Source organism: Sorghum bicolor, chromosome 7, assembly GCF_000003195.3.
Source record: "Sorghum bicolor cultivar BTx623 chromosome 7, Sorghum_bicolor_NCBIv3, whole genome shotgun sequence".
NCBI lineage: Eukaryota > Viridiplantae > Streptophyta > Magnoliopsida > Poales > Poaceae > Sorghum > Sorghum bicolor.
The window spans coordinates 6,468,508-6,485,410 of record NC_012876.2 but is presented as its reverse complement, the minus strand read 5'-3'; the positions used below and the strand labels follow the sequence as shown (position 1 = coordinate 6,485,410).

General features: G+C 43.8%; 2 protein-coding genes across 2 annotated transcripts; both read right to left on the bottom strand.

The window, feature by feature from the left end:
• Positions 3,203-5,225, bottom strand: LOC8069681 (sugar transport protein 12). The gene has a single exon (XM_002443904.2). The coding sequence runs from the start codon at positions 5,208-5,210 to the stop codon at positions 3,645-3,647; it is 1,566 nt and encodes a 521-aa protein (XP_002443949.1). The 5' UTR covers positions 5,211-5,225; the 3' UTR covers positions 3,203-3,644.
• LOC8080905 (vacuolar protein sorting-associated protein 18 homolog) lies at positions 7,532-16,208 on the bottom strand. Its single transcript, XM_002443903.2, has 23 exons — positions 15,872-16,208; positions 15,566-15,778; positions 15,347-15,486; positions 15,167-15,262; positions 14,825-14,892; positions 14,622-14,723; positions 13,784-13,922; positions 13,512-13,652; positions 13,311-13,430; positions 13,069-13,125; positions 12,890-12,949; positions 12,227-12,334; positions 11,981-12,141; positions 10,857-10,935; positions 10,668-10,730; positions 10,440-10,573; positions 9,983-10,088; positions 9,490-9,678; positions 9,150-9,377; positions 8,855-9,010; positions 8,390-8,551; positions 8,162-8,278; positions 7,532-8,085 (listed from the first exon to the last, which is right to left on the bottom strand). The coding sequence occupies exons 1-23, from the start codon at positions 16,041-16,043 to the stop codon at positions 7,909-7,911; spliced, it is 2,988 nt and encodes a 995-aa protein (XP_002443948.1). The 5' UTR covers positions 16,044-16,208; the 3' UTR covers positions 7,532-7,908.

Here is a 16,903-nt window from a genome sequence, read left to right as displayed (position 1 = left end):
GGCAGAGCTCGAGCGGTGGCGGGTTGCCGTGCTCGAGGCTGTTGGTACGCGAGCTTGGGCATGACAAGGCTTGAGTGGAGGTGGGGTCACCGTTGGAGCCTACAGACAGGAGGAGGCGGTGGTGCTTTGCCGGATCTGCTAGACCCTATGGAGGATGGAGCCCGGCCATGCTTCTCGCTGATGTGCCAGTGCGGCGGTGCGCCTGCTCGCTAGCCGTTGCGACCTCGATGGCCTGAGCCTTGCAGCCGATGTGCTCTACCTGCCGGTGCACTTGTTCGGATTGGAACTCTTCGATAGCTACAATTGCACCAAGGTACACCTACGGGCTTGGGAACCAGCTGGGCAGGTGGATTGGTGAACTCTTCATTAGCTTAGGAGCAACAAGTTTATAGATAAACTTGATTAGGTGGATTGGTGAATTCTTCATTAGCTTAGGAGCAATTAGTCGTCTAGGACACTGTACCTGACCACATTCAGGGACATGGAAATGATGCTTGAAAAACCTATGACATACAAATAGAAACACTCATGAAAAATGAGAGACAAACAAGGAATTTTTCTTCTTTTTTCTTGCCACTTATTTGTTCTTTCTTGGTGCACAAAGGTTCATCTACCCAAACTTGATTTTGGTAGTACTTTATTTGAGGTACCATTGTTGCTTTACAACATTTGAGGGCAATGATATAAAATTTCGAGCTCAAAGATTTATTTTGCCGAGTGTCTGACACTCGGCAAAGAGGACGAAAGGTGACAACAGTTAGCCTGCCCGTCTTCTTTGCCCACAACCATAATTTGTCGAGGGCCTAGTGCTCGAGAGCCTGACGCTCGGCAAAGAGTCTTTTCGCCGTGCGCCGCCCTTTGCCGAGAGCTCGGCTGTCGGCAAAGAAAGTTTTGCCAAGGTCCTACCTTTGTCGAGGGCTGGTGCTCAGCAAAGAGTCTCTTTGCCGAGTGTCCGACGTTTGGCTCCCGACAAAGCTCAAGACACTGGTCGAAGAAGTTGTCTACGGTTGTGTGCCCCACAAGATCAGATCAATGTCCAAAGGGAAAAGACGAGTTAAAACTTGGACCACCAAAAGCGGTTCAGGCCTGTTTGTACAGGCCACAGTGACCACTCTGGCAAAATCAACATAGGCCAGTTTTATACAACTGACGCTGGTTTCTCAACACCTGTTCAGGTCACCGTGTCCGTGGGCACTCTGCCAAAATCGGCCTGGTCGGTTTTTACAGCCGGCGCAACTTTCTTGAGTTTGGACACAAACCAGCCTAGGAATATTTTTTCAGAAACTTTGCAAATTTGTCAAGTTTCATCTAACATTGATGCCTCTTTTTGCTCGCACGTGATTTTCCTATCTTTAATAATCTTTCTATAATCATACTTTGGCAGTTTGGCTGTCAATTTGAACTAAGTGAGTTGTTTGGATGTTTATGTATTGAAGTGAGTTGGAGTGTATTGAACTAAGGTCCATTTCAATCTACTGCAACACATGTGATTTGTTGTAGATACATCTGTATCCAAAAGGCCTTGGCTGTTCCAGGCGTTGATGTTCGAAACTTCGAATTCAGGTTTACCTTTTCTCCATTCAGGTTTGAAGCGCACGCACACACACAAAAATAAGTTCAGACAAAACTACATTTACCAATACACTACTGAAAACTGCTATTTTGCAAATTAAATCACTGAAACCGTAAAACTACTGTGATTAATTGTGGCCCCCAGAACACGAGATTCATGAGGTTCTCATCCTTCTCGGCACGCCTCCTCCTCCTCCTCATGGCCGCCATCGTTTGCTCCTCAGCACCGGCGGTCATCGTCGTCGTCCTCGCCGCCGGCCCTGCAGCCAGTTCACCGGACGCCCGCCTCGCGCTCGCGGCCGGCTGCAGGTGGTGGTGACCGGTGGCGGCGGCCGTCGACGATGGCATGGGCGGCGCCGCCTGCCGCCTACTGCTGGCCGCCGGCTGCTTCGGCTCGGCACGGACGGCGGCCTGCACCGCCCGGACGCACAGCCTGCCCACGTACCCTAGGCTCATTGTTTACTGCGTGCGACTTGCTGTTTGCTGGTGAAAACGACATGGGTCATCAACACCGTGCAACATGGCTACTGCGACTTGCTGGGCAAGAATGTCCTCAATAAAATGCTTGTTGGCCAAGAAATTACTGATACAACTCCTAATATAAGGGCTTGTTCAGTTCACTCCAAAAACCACGTCACATCAAATCTTGCGGCACATGCATGAAACATTAAATATAGATGAAAACAAAAACTAATCGCACAGTTTACTGTAAATATCGAGATGAATCTTTTGAGCCTAGTTAGTCTATGATTGGACAATAGTTGCCAAATAAAAATAAAAGTGCTACAATATCGCAATCCAAAAAATTTTGGGAACTAAGGCCTTGTTTAGTTCCTTTTTTTTTATTCCGGGTACTGTAGCATATTCGTTTTTATTTGGCAAATATTGTCTAATTATGGACTAACTAAGCTCGTCAAAAGATTCATCTCGCGATTTACAGATAACTATACAATTAGTTTTTATTTTATCTATATTTAATGCTCCATGCATATGTTGCAAGATTCGATGTGACAGGGAATTTTGAAAAGTTTTTGGTTTTTGGGTGAACTAAACAAGGCCTAAACAAGACCTAAGTCAGCAGGTAATCGATTAATGCTTCCTAATCTTTGCTCTATTCCTGCAGCTTTGAGAATAATATAATATAGAATGGGAAAAATAAATATATGGGAAAAAATAGAAAAGGGCATTCCATTTCCACTTCCACATCATGTAAGTGTATTGTTATTTCCTTGTGCGTGTGTGTTTTGCGTGAATTAGAGGGATCAGGATCCAAGTAAAAAGACTATCACCATCATTCATTCGTAATAAGGAAAGAAAACATGAGGATGCTATCTCTCATGTGCCTAAATTTTTTTATATTTCTTTTATTCTAGATCTATTTAAATTCACTTCAACCGAAGTCAAACTCAAGCATGATGAATGCTACCCTGATGCTCTAACCACCAGGCTAAAGACCCTTTGGCATATCCATTAGATCTTAATCTAAACATCGAGAAAAAACCAGCACTATACATCTTGTTTCTCTTTCTCTCTTGATCTCTTTTGGTCCTTGATTTCAGACATCAGCGTGGAAAACTATCAAACACAACAACAACAAGAAGAAGAACAACAACAAGGATAAGATGAAAAATGAAGTAACAACTGTCCCATCCGTCCTTTATTATTAAATGAATTCTAAAACATTTAAGACAACTTAAAATTTACCTTGCTTACATGCAGGGGTTAATCCTAGATCAGACTTAACTTCCTGGTCAAATACCGTACAGAGGATACAGACAACGAACTGCTAGCTTCTTTAATTCTGCATATGCTAGCTATATATGTGCCAATCTCTCTCGCTCTCTCTCTCTAACAGTAACGACAACAGTAATCTCGATCAAGTACCAAATCAATCTGTGCATGCCATGCATGGAAATTAGTCAGTCGGCGATCGATGCAGATGAGAGACATTCCACCACCCTGTCCTGTACGTCAATTAATTAAGCAACTCGACGGTCAGCTACGTTGTTAGCTTAGATTACACACGTACGTAGCTAGAGAACGCGCGACAAGCGACGATCTCAGCTCGATCATCAGACGCCGCCGTTGGATCTGCGGCTGCCTCCGCCGCCGCCGCCGCCGTCGTGTTGCCTGCTGTCGACGGTGACGTACTTGCTCCAGAACCAGTGTCTGCTCCAGACGTGGTTCATCTCCTCGATGGGCACCCCCTTCGTCTCCGGCAGGAAGAGCGCGATGAATGCGGTCATGACGAACATCCACCCGGCGAAGAAGTAGAAGAGCCCGAACTTGAGCGTGCACAGCATGGTGAGGAACGACTGCCCGATGATGAAGGTGAGCGTCATGTTGACGCACACGGCGATGCTCTGCCCCGCCGACCGGACCTCCAGCGCGAACACCTCCGACGGCACCAGCCACCCCAGCGGCCCCCACGACCACGCGAAGCCGGCGACGTAGAGGCAGATGAAGAGCACCAGCAGCCACGCGTTGTTCCTGGACATGGTGCCCACGCCGGCGGTGCCGAACTGCGCCGCGATCATGGTGCCCACCACGATCTGCGAGACGAACATCTGCGTGCCGCCCTGGAGGAACAGCGCCCGCCGCCCCAGCCTGTCGACGCACACGATGGACACCATGGTGGCGAACATGTTCACCAGCCCCGTGATGACGGCCGCCATCAGCGACGCGTCGTCGCCGAAGCCGATGGTCAGGAACAGCACCGGCGCGTAGAACATGATCACGTTGATCCCCGTCAGCTGCTGGAAGCACGGGATGAGCGCCGCCACGGTCAGCTGGGGGCGGTACCGGCGCTCCAGGATGTTCCGCCATGGGTGCTCGATGGCGCTCGCCTCCTCGCTCGCCGCCACCATGTCGTCGTACTCGTCGTGCACGTCGTCGGTGCCGCGGATCTTCACCAGCACCTTCTTGGCGTCGTCGTTGTAGCCACGGGCGATGAGGGAGTTGGGCGTGTCCGGGAGCACCAGCGCGCCCACCGTGATGATGAGCGCCGGCACGCCGGCGAGGCCCAGGCCGATGCGCCACCCCCACCCGCCCTCGATTTTCACCGTCCAGAAGTTGATCAGGTTCGCCGCGAGGATGCCGATGGTGGTCATGAGCTGGAAGCCGATGTTGAGCATGCCGCGGAGCTTGGCGGGGGCCATCTCCGAGAGGTAGAGCGGCACCGACTGGTTGGCGAAGCCGACGCCGACGCCGAGGAGGATGCGGCCCATGATGAGCATCATCACGTCGGTGGCGGCGCCGTTCATGGCGGAGCCGGCCATGAAGGTGAGCCCGCCGCAGAACATGGACCACTTGCGGCCGAACACGCGGGTCACGGACGCCGCCACGAACGACGTCGCCAGCGCCGCCAGGTAGAGCGACGACGTGAAGAGCGTCAGCAGCTGGCTGTCGAACTTGCAGTACTGGTTGGTGTCCTTGTTGGCCTCCGCCTTGGCGTACACGGAGGGGAAGAACTCCTTGAGGAACGAGTCCATGGAGGTGACACCGCCGGAGATGCCGATGTCGTAGCCGAAGATGAGCCCGCCGGAGGAGGCCACGAGGCAGGTGAAGAAGACGAACGCCGTCATGTGGCCGGGGTACGTCTTGCCCCCGGCCGCGTTCACTACCACGCCGCCCGCCATTATTGCACACGCGAGACGAGAGGAAGCGAATGCAAGGAGACGAGAGGTGGCCGGCGGGGGGCGCCTGCAGCTGGTGGAGGAGACGCGCGGCGAATCCTTTTTATGGAGGAGGGCGGCGGCCGGCGATCGATCCTCTCGTCTCGTGCAGTGCATGCCGGCACTGACGGAGGAGACGCAGCTGCGATTTCTGATCACTCGCTTGCACTGCCTCGTAAACTGCTAAAATTAGCGCGTCGTGTTTATCCCCATGTGCCGGTCGTAATTAATTAACCTTTTCAAATCCATTTTTAGTCTTTACTATTTCTTCTCTCGGTCATTGCATGCAAAAGATGATTCTTGTTGACCTTCAGACTTTCGTTGGCATATTGCAGCGCCGGACGAGAAATGAAAACCACCTGAACAAACGTAACTATCGTCGTTCGTTCTAGCTATCCGCCACTGCTGTAGTTAAAATAGATAGGAGACGCGTGTCTTGTCAGGGGTGACATTCAGTTTTTTTTATATCTAAAAATAGACTAGTGTTGCTCACGCTGGCATCTTGCACGTATACTCAGGCCTTGTCCCCTAAAACCAAAAACTTTTCAAGATTCTCCATCACATCGAATCTTGTAGCACATGCATGGAGCATTAAATATAGATAAAAACAAAAACTAATTGCACAGTTTATCTGTAAATCGTGAGATGAATCTTTTAAGCCTAATTACTCTATGATTGGACAATGTTTGTCAAATAAAAACAAAAATGCTACAGTATCAAAATCTAAAAAAATTTCGGATCTAAACAAGGCCTCATTATTTGTGTTCTCAAAAACTCTCAGTCCAATGCCTCAAAACAAACTTCTCAGTCCAAAAAAAAATGGCATCCTAAGTTTTTGACAGATTGGTATGAGGAGAATGACCATGCCCATATTGATTACTGTGTTTTCCTGAAACGGGTTTTTAGGCCTTCTATATTTGGTAACCACCTACAATAATTGCATGTGCACTCTCATAAAACTAAGGAAGAATCACATGCAAACATAGTACAAAATTAGTTGTCATCTTTGGGACTAATTAGTTTACCTTGAATTAATGTGGATATAGTCATGACATGTCTGGTGGGCTAGAATAAGTTTTTTGAGATAAACTTCAAATACTAGGATGTCAAAGGTTTTTTATGGGGATACTCCCTTTGTCCCTAAATGAATCAATTTGAAGAGTTTTCTTAAGTCAAACATTTTTTATATTTGACCAAATTTATATAAAAAAAAGTGTATCAAAATCTATGATACCGAACTAGTATCACTTGATACACCATGTATTTTCATAATGTGTTTATTTGGGGTCATAAACGTTGGTGCTCTTTTCTACAAATTCGGTCAATTTTTTTTTACTTAACTCTAGATGTTGATTTATTTGGAGATAGGGGCAAAGCCATATATTAGTTAGAGGATGCAAATACACTCCTAAAAAGTAAAAACAACGAATTTGACCAAAATTTCACTATATATACACTCCTAAGACATATGTCTATACACCCACAGGGTAATAAGTGCACCCCCTTCAAAAATATAAAAACAATGATTTTAACTGAAATTTCAATGTATATGCAACCATAAGACAAGTGCATCACCTCAAATTCATAGGGTGAGAGATGAAAATTGATTCTATAAATTACCAAGCTATGTTTCTATTTTGCAACTTATAACATGATCTTCAACTCACTCCCCTATGGTAGAAATGTAACACATATATGTCTCTCTTGTATAGCCAATAATAATATATAAATATAATTCAGATATAACTATATTAGCTAAATTAATGTGTCTAAATTATAATTATTAAAATGGATTCAATTCCAAGAATCCAAATGGGGCCTAACTGTTTTTTCAGAAAAATACTTCCGAATGCCATATCTTAATAAAACGGGTAGAAAATCTTCGTTTGGTTTCAAGAATAGAGTGGTTTATCATCTTCTCACCCATTAGTTTTTTATTTGGTGCCTGAATCAAAATGGGATTATTTTATCAGACATCCCTCACAAGCTAATAACTAGTATAAACATGAGGAATTGGTGATTCTGTTTAAATTCATGAGATAGACTCATAACTTGCTAATTCATCTAGAATAAAGTAGTTATTCAAACCAAATACCCATCTGTCGTTATTCAAACCGACCCCCTAAATGTAAGCAACAAGCCCACAGCTTCTCAGCAATTTGTGGTTTCATATCATTGGATCTTAATTAAATCCTACCATAAACGGACTTTTTGAATGGAATTTTATTGTAATGAAACGAACACGATGTGTCACAAAATGATCGTTACCTTAAACAAATGTTTCATATTTTCATCATGTAGGTCCAATTATCCTGTCATGAAAAAAGAAATATTTCCGGAGCAAGACTTCATCGTTGTACACTTTAGGTTAAAAAAAAAAGTTCACAAGTCCCAAAGTGTACCGAGATGTTCCAAGTAGCTCGATGCATCCTATACAAGACCCACAAGCGGGGACACAATTGAATTGATGTTTCTATATACGAACAGCTAGCATGAAGACGCTATTCTCGACAGCAGTGTTAGGTCAAGCTAATACACAAGTTGGGCAAATATATAAAAAAAATTCACCCAACAGCAAAAGGATATGAAATACATGTACCACGAAAAAAACCCAGATAAAAGTTGAAAACCGATTCCATTTTAGGCTGTACTGTCCGTAGCATCATATAGACATGGTCATCGGGAGAATCTTCTGAGGCGTTGGTTGTGGTTTGATTTCCCATGATGCCTTTTCATCCGACTCTTGGGGGAGAATAAACGGCTGTGAAATCTCCTTGATCATCAGATCACCACAGAAGGGGCACTCGCTTGCTACAGCATCATCCAACTGTGATCTCAGCTGCAGAAATAATGATTGACTGCATCAGCAAAGTAGCTGTGGGGTGAAGGATATGAGAATTCAGATATTTGCAGACCTTATCAACTGGGGTTGTGCTCGTAATAGATTCACCATTAACACTTGCCCCATTCTCTTTTGCCGCTTTCCTGTCCATCAAGCTAAGCCGTTTCTGAAGGTCCAATATTCTCTCGGCCTACAACATAACAAATTCATCCATAAACGATTTGTATAGGAGATTAAATATAAGCCTGCTATATTGTTGAATACCACAACGATCAACTGAAATATTGTAGATGGGACTTACTTGCACCTGGTTACTGCAACGAGTTACATGTCCAATCAAGCAATTTGCATGGAAGGCATGTCCACAGGGAAACACATAAAAGGGGGCCATGTGTCCAACAGATGTATAACTTCTTCCTACCTGGTGTAACCCTCCAACAGTCAATATTTTGCGCCGGCAAACCTGTTAGGTCCGGACAGAAGTTAGCATCACAACAGTAGTGCGGAAGAGTTTGAAAAGCAAGCATAGATTCATACAACCATGTCTATCAAAATGGTAAAGAATCCAAATCCAAATACACTCAGAGGCAAAAGAAATACAAAAGGTATCATTCCAAATTTTGCTTACTATATGTTTGAATTTCAGAAATGCAAAATGGTGGGAAGTAATGAAGAAAGCAACAAGTATAATACATCAACGTAAAAGGCTGCAACAGGTGTACTGGAGTACGGAGTATTTTGGATACTACAATCACCAGTGCCTTACCCCACAATCCTGCTCACGATCAATTACTGTATATCTCTGAGCGAGGGCACCAATATCACTTCTGATATTGTCTGCCCCACGTGTGGCATCGTCCATCTCCTGTTTCAGCTGCTCAATCTGGCTGTTGTAGTCCTTGAGAGATTTGCATATTTCCTCCTGTTCAAGCAGTTCCAAAATTATAGAATGCAAACATAGAACAGAGGTTACAGACAGGTGACATGAATCTCAAACTGAAGAAAGAACTGAAGAATAGAGATAATATTTTTAATAAAGCTAGAAATTTTCTTAATATTACCTTGAAATCGTCAATCAATACGAAGTCTGGGAAAAATGGTAAGATATCCTCAATCTTTAACAAGTTATTGGTCTCAGAAAGGAACTCTATTGCTTTCTTTATATTCTCTCTCTTGACTCCTTTCTCTTGCTCAATGACATGCTTAGCAACCTTAAGCCACAGCTTCTTCCTAAGCTCTTCATCATCTTCTACTTTGTCAGCTTCTGCCTTAGCAAGTTCTAAGTCCACCTAGTGAGAACCAAACAAAGTATAAGAAAAATAGGAACACGAAGAATTAAACTATTAACATGGAGAGGCACAACTACTAATGAGATGGAACTTAGCAAGGAATAAGGTGTACCTTCAAAGCAAGTGCCACAGCTTCCTCATGCATGGACATCATGCTGTAAATACGAACACAAGCACGCATTCTCTTCTCTTGAAGACATAGGCGGAGAGCATACTTGGGATCGTAAAAGAAGTCAGGGCCATTTGTTTGTCCTTTACCAAATTTTGTGTCGAGAAATTGCAAAAGCTGGGATTCATCCTCCTACAGATGAGTATATCAGAATACATGAACATTACAATGGGTTCATGTATGCAAATATCCACTTAACCTTATGGATATGTGTATTTATTCCCTCGAAAGAAAAACTGCATATGGCACGAATGCAACAGATGTAATATTGCTACTATGCACAAGCACAAGCATTATTGTGTCCAACAGACACAAAGTAAATGTGACGATAAATTAAGACACATGTTTTGTTTGTAGTCTGAAAGAATGACAGGAAGATCCGGCTGTTAGCATACAGCATGAGAAAAAAATAATGCACCATGGCAAAAGGATTTACCTTCTTGGCATATAGTGATAGCAACAGATTATGCACTCCAGGGTCCTCATTGTTCAAATCTTTCACACAAAACTCTAAGTATTTAATAACCTCGTGTGTTTCATTCCTGCAAGAGTCACAAACATAATTTCATTACACCATGCACGTTGCAGAAAACCATGTTAACCACTTTAAATTGCAGTTTGGTCTGGAGCCCAAGAAACAATGAAATAGAAGCATTTTTATGTTTTGATTCAAAGTTTTGGAAGGGCAGTCGGTTTAAGTTTAATGGAGTTATCTTTCCATCCAAAGCTACATGAATAAAATGAGAAATATAACAAAAGTTTCACAATAGAAAAAATATAGGGTTCTCTGACATGATGATTTTTTTGCAGAAAAAGCTGTTAAAATATGAAGACCGTGGATATAATGTTATAATGGAAGAAAGAATGTAAAATGAACTTTCTGCATGTCATACTTCGCATGTGGTTCGCTCACATAACGCATCATTGCTGGTATGAGTTTCCCTGGATTCAACTTGTTTCTCACCATCATCCATGATTCAACAGTCTCATAAGCATCTAACATGATCAAATCTGGGGCAAATTTATACTGAAAGAAAACAAATAAGCAAATTTAATAAGGTAGAAATAGCACGAAATTTTGAAGTTAAAAAACAGATCATTGAAAGAACAGAATTATGTACCACAAGGTCTACAGGAACATTGCGCCGTTGAAGCACTTCCAATGCTTTTCTTGCTTCTCCTTGCTGACACAATAATGGAAAAAGCATTAGACCTGGTGTCTCAACTGAGCCACTTAGTGCATAGTAAAAGATGAATTATTAGCGCTACACATTCCCTGAGATGATAAATGTTCATATAATTAAACACACCTGAATGTAATGATGAACCACAATTTCATACTGCTCCTTCAAACCAGCAAAGTACACTAGTTCATCCACTCTTCCGTAACTGCAAAAGTTGAAGTGGAAAGACAGGGACCTCATGCCATACAGGTATGGAATAATAATCTAAACAAAAGAAATGGCAGTATGGCTAAACAAAAGAAATGGCAGTATGGCACTATTGCATTTATCTATTTATTAGTCAACTCACATCATTTTTTTGCTGCTAATTAAGTATGCTACTGAAGGTGAAACCAAAGTCACAAAGTTCCTGGGCCGACAGGGTCGAGGAATGTGATAAACTAAGGCCTTGTTTAGTTCCCAAAATTTTAGGATTTTGGACACTGTAGCATTTTCGTTTTTATTTGGCAATTATTGTCCAATCATAGACTAACTAGGCTCAAAAGATTCATCTCGCGATTTACAGACAAACTGTGCAATTAGTTTTTGTTTTTGTCTATATTTAATACTCCATGCATGTGCCGGGGAATCTGAAGTTTTTGGGAAAACTTTTTGGGAACTGAACAAGGCCTAATTGTGAAATGATCCCACATACCCAGGTCAGAGACAACGTTCCCCAGGTCTGAGGGTAGGGATGAAAACGGATCGGATATGAACGGATATCACTGATATCATATTTGTTTTCATATTTTTGGTCGGATTCGGATTCGAATACGGATAATATCAACAATGTCGGATAAGATACGATTGGATATCGACATCATAAATATACGATTTAAATATTCGGATACGGATACGGTATCGGATATTAAACATTCGAACTCGGATACGGACAGATCTCAACCCCTCTAAACGAATTCGGTCTCGAATACGGTCGGAAAATATCCGTACCATTTTCATCCCTATCTGAGGGTGACTATGGGAAAACTATAAGCAAAAAAGATGATACAATGTTTCTGACTACCTTAGTTCCTTGGAGTTAATAATCCTTTTTTCTCAAAAGTGCTTATCAACATTGCAAGTATTCATTTTTGTGTTTTATTTATTGCAAATTAATTTATGTATATGTACTCCTAAATATACTGTATATATACAAGAATTAAAAATAAAAATATAACTGAAGCATAATTCTCGACAATGATATAGCATACCTTTCCAGTAGTCTCATTGTTGTTGCTTCATCTAATACATCTTTGCTGTCACTAAGAAAAGCACGGAATTCATTTACTATCGAACGATACTCCGAGCTATTAGGTTCTGCTACTGAATTTGTAGTGGTGACAGTGGTATCCTCCAACAGGAGGCGATTAATCTACAAAATTATACAAACAGTGAATAAGATCTGCAAAAGTGGTTACTCAACCCAATACTGAAGCTGGAAATGGAATGGCAGGCACCTTGTCTAAGTATAGCTCAGTAGCCCAAGTTGAGATCATCGTAATCTGCATCTTGTCATCTTTGGTGAGGTTATCGAGCCTTCTCAATAAGAAAGTTCTGAGAGCATCCTGCCAAGTACACATGGTCCACACTTTCAGACAAAAATCCAAGACGTCCATATCAGGTCATGGATTTGGGGTGATTGAGTCCAGCCCTCCACTGGGCTATATGTTTCTTTGTGTATTAGAGTGTGTTTTGTTTGGGGACTCTTCTTCCCTTCTACTCTATGCACTCTCTTTTCTTCCTTACTGCGTGCTCAAGAAAAAAAAACAATCCAAGATGCCCATAAAAAAACATACATAGTGCACAGCTTGAGAAGAAGTGTGTCAAATCATCAAAGGAAGCTTTCTTTAAGTAAAATACATGACCTTAATGTTATTGTATTTCTCATTATTAACCTCGGAAATAGCAACATAAAACCTTATGCATCGTGATAAGGGATACGTAAAATGAATTAAATCAACAGAAGTTGATCTCACAGAAATATAGCAATTTATGAATTATGATCACACACAATTGACTGATAAGGGTACATAGAAACATAGCACTTTCACACATGATAAGAAACATAGCACTTTCACATGCAATATATAACTGCACCTGAGAGTTTTGAGTACAATTACCTGCTCACCTATTGATATAAATTTCAGGCTGATCTCCTCAAACGACAGGATGTAATTTATCTATAACCAAGCAAAGTGTTACCACAGGGCACATGATGTAATTTGCAGTCTCAATACAAAAAAACAACATAAATACAATAAATGTTACAACAGGGCACAAATAACAGCACGAGTATCACCTTTGCATAGAAGGATGCTGCTATGTAATACTCTTTTGCAGCAAATGCAGAATCAGCCTGCAAAACAAAGATTTACATAGAACTGAAGTCATTAACCAATGATTATCATAATATCGAAATAAGAACTCCAGCTTATCATCATACAGAAGAGGAATATAGAAGCAAAATGAGCATGTGGGGTTCTTATGCAAACTACATAAAGTTGGAGTGTTGGGCGCTGCATCAAGATATATGAACAATACCTGAACTAGGTAGACTTGGTCACGCTGGTAAGGGTTACGGCAATGGGCTAAAGCAGCAGCATAATGATTCATATCCAAGTAAACTTGCCACATGTCACGACCCTCATCTGAAGTGGAAACCTAAATAACTGATAGCATTAGCTATTCAAATCAGCAAGAAGTGATGACATGACTGAAAGCAAGAACCCAAAAGTCCCAAACCTGGAATATAGAACTTTCATCATATGCATAGAAAAGTCCTGTAGATGGATCACTACAGAGGCCAATTATTCCTCTTGAAGTTTCAGGTGTATCATCAACTACAAGTTCCTCCACCATCTGCTGACTTATTCTGTTCACTACCTAAAAATTTCAGGTTATGCATTGGTTTTGTAAAGAAATACAGACCATGGTGGGAAAGAAAACATAGTGTGAGAATGCAAAACAAATTACAGGGAAATGGTGAAAAGATAAAACTTTTGAGAAACTTATACCTTAATCTTGTCCCCAATCAGAAGCAAAAAATGGAATTCAGACAATGCAAATGACCTTGGTTTAATTCCGGAATCCCCCAATTTTGAATAGTCAAAAAAACCCTTATTCTCCACAAAGTTCTCATCTCCACTAGTAGAGCTGGAAAACAAAATTTATTTAGGAAAAACAAAGTGCAGAAAAATCCAGAAAAGTAGATTGTGTTTCCTTTAATTAAATGCTTTGGTGATGGATTATTACACTAAAAAAGTAGCACTGTAAAGATATGGTGACCTAATGAGAAAAACTCTTCAAACTGTCTGAGAATTAATTTGGCATAGCTTCTTGAGATGAGGTTTATTGTCAAAATATATGTAAGCAGTTCCATTGGCCAACTCAAATTCGTTAGCAACCAGGCGAGTGACAGAGCTTCTTTTTTGGAAAGAGACATGTTATTCAATGTAAGCTACAACTCTACTACTAAAGAGAAGCTCAAGTAGCAACATTTGGTTATGAAGTTCAAATTTGCTGCATCTTTGGAGTCGAATAAGCAAAACATCAAACTGGTACCATCTTATATGATGTACTCCTGCTCCAAATAGAAGCTGATGATAGCTAACTCATATCGCAGTATCAGTGTTCAAAGCTAATTACAAGTGTTGAGATTTCAACAATGTGCAATCTACATATATGGCAAGCAAGATGCTATTACACATTAGTAGTCAGAGTTCAATAGTATAACCATGTATTCCCAAAAGAATATTTTGCATTTGGGAACGGAGGGGTAGATTACATGACTAATGAGCCAAGCCAAGGCTTAGCCAACTTGTACTAGAGTATAAGGTTAATTCAGTGGTTCACCTGTGTTGTGCCCCAAAATTCAGTTCACCATGATAAATTCCAGATCCAGAAAGCCATCCAAAGTGTTTAGCCCTTCTTTGTTTGATAAAGAAATGTAGTTCACTGGGTGGCATCAAATGGGCACATATGTTAGAAACACACAAAAATACTGTGTATAAATGCAGCTTCCTACTCTTGAGCACTGTAGAAATCACATTGGTTACCTATTAGGTATTTCTCCTGGGAGCTCCATGAAGTGTATGGCACGATCGGAATAACTAGCAAAAACAGTCTGTGCAGTATAGTTGTTATTAGAGACATCACAAATTTCAATACAAAATACAATGGAAAGCCCTTTTCAAACAAAATGTATAATGTGTGATGTTGCTCTCCAAAAAATAAAGCATTCAAAGTCAAAACATAAGCACCACATCATTTGAACATAAGCACTGACACTGACGAGGACATCAAAGACTCAAGCTAGCTAGCAAACTCTCCTTCCCAAGTAATTTAACCAGGATAATCCCTCAACATACCAATCAAAATGCATGAGAATTAATACTTACTTCTAGTGAACCAATGCCAGTAAAAGAGTAGAGCCGTGTCGGAGTGACAGCCATGACATAGTATCTTGTGGAATTTCCAACCACAGCAGTCTCCATCTGCACAACCAACTGCTCAATCACGGCCACTAAAGTGAAAGCAGAAGAATGTATTTAGCATCAGCAATCGACAGTATCTGAAACCTGCAGGTCCTTGATGCCCTCCCTTTGCTCAGTGAGCTCGAAGAGCGGCTTGACATACTTCTCCCTCTTGTCAGCCTCATCGACGGCCATCTCGAAGATCTGGCCGCTCTCGGTGCCCAGGATCACCTCCTTGGTCGACGCTGCAGCACCCACAATCAGACGATCATCCAATAGATGATGATGATGATTGAATCGAGAGGAGGGGGGATCGGGGACCACCTTCCGTGATGGACTGGCGGTTCCAGGCGACGGCATTGACGAGGAGGCCCCGGAGGCGGGGGAGCGGCTTGGGTCGCGGCCACCTCGCGTGGTGGTAGTACGTCTCGACGCCCCCCGGGTGGACCACCGTGGCGACGCAGTGCTTGCCGCCGGGGTCCAGGAACACCCGGTGCACGGAGTGGTCGCCGGAGCGGCCGCTCCCGAGGTCGAGATCTGCAGGAGGTGAGAGTATGCGGGGCGGTGAGGCGATGCCGGGATGCAGAAAGGGGGAGGGGAGGAAGCGCGAGGGTGGGGGGGAGACTTTACCGTGGGCGTCCTCAAAGGAGAAGTCGTGGCGGACGAGCCAGCCGCGGGAGGTGCCGAGGACGATGACGTCGCTTCCGGCAGCCATGGAGGTGACGACGCCGTGGCCCCGCGCGGCCTGGCGCTCCAAGGGGTCCACGGAGAAGAGCTGGCCTCCGCCTCCGCCGGCTTCCATGGCTGGAGCTACGGGGGTTGGGTCAGCGAGAGTTGCTGAGGCCTGAGCGAGAAGCTGCGGAGCGGAGGCGGTCTAGGTCCGCCGGCGCCGACGGGCGGGGCGGGATCGCTGCGGCGGTCGCGTCGCGTGTGCGGGCTCGCCGACGACCCAGAGCCGAGGAGCCGATCGAGACTCTGGAGAGGGATGATGGATCGCCGGCGCTGCTGGGCTGTGGGCCGTATGGGCCTCCACGTTCCCGTGGCGCTTCATCCGATCCAAATCCGTTCTGAGCCCAGGCCCAAAGTTCAGATCACGGGATGGCGTTGGCTTGTACTGGAAGGTTACCCGCTCCCGCACTCTCGCGTCGCGAGCTTAGAGCATCTCCAACCATTATGCATTTGAAGTTATGCATTTTAGGCAAATTGCAAACCCCCAAATGAAAATGGCAAGGCTAAAATCGGGTGATCTCCAACCGTTATGCAAAATGCCAAGTCCATCATATTTTTTTTCAGGAAATTTTGTTTCGCGGCACTCCTTCCCGCGCGGCCAATCGATCCCGCGCCAAACAGCCGCACAGTACCGATCGTGAGCTGCGCAGTTCGTCGTTCTCGTTCGCAGTACCGATCGCAGTACCGATCTCCCGTTCCGTTAGTTCCCGTTCACCGTACCAGTTCGTCGTCTGTTGGCCATCAGTTCGTCGTCGTACAGGTTCGCCCCTTGGCTCGATCTCCATCAGGTCCTGTTCCCCATCAGTTTCCGGTCACCGCCATCAGTTCGTCGTCAAGGCAGGTCGCCGCCATCAGTCAAGCCGTTGCGTCGTAGATTCGTCCTATCGCGCGCTGCGTCGTCCTATTGTGCGCTGCTTCGTCCAAACGCGCGCG

Bases quoted from the DNA above. Each gene is read 5' to 3' on its own strand.
- LOC8080905 (XM_002443903.2), bottom strand. From the start codon at position 16,043: ATGGAAGCCGGCGGAGGCGGAGGCCAGCTCTTCTCCGTGGACCCCTTG. The intron at 10,089-10,439 runs GTATGACATGCA...TGACTCTTGCAG, and splicing joins GTGAGCGAACCACATGCGAA to GAATGAAACACACGAGGTTA. The intron at 8,552-8,854 runs GTAAGGCACTGG...CGGACCTAACAG, and splicing joins ATCGTGAGCAGGATTGTGGG to GTTTGCCGGCGCAAAATATT.
- LOC8069681 (XM_002443904.2), bottom strand. From the start codon at position 5,210: ATGGCGGGCGGCGTGGTAGTGAACGCGGCCGGGGGCAAGACGTACCCC.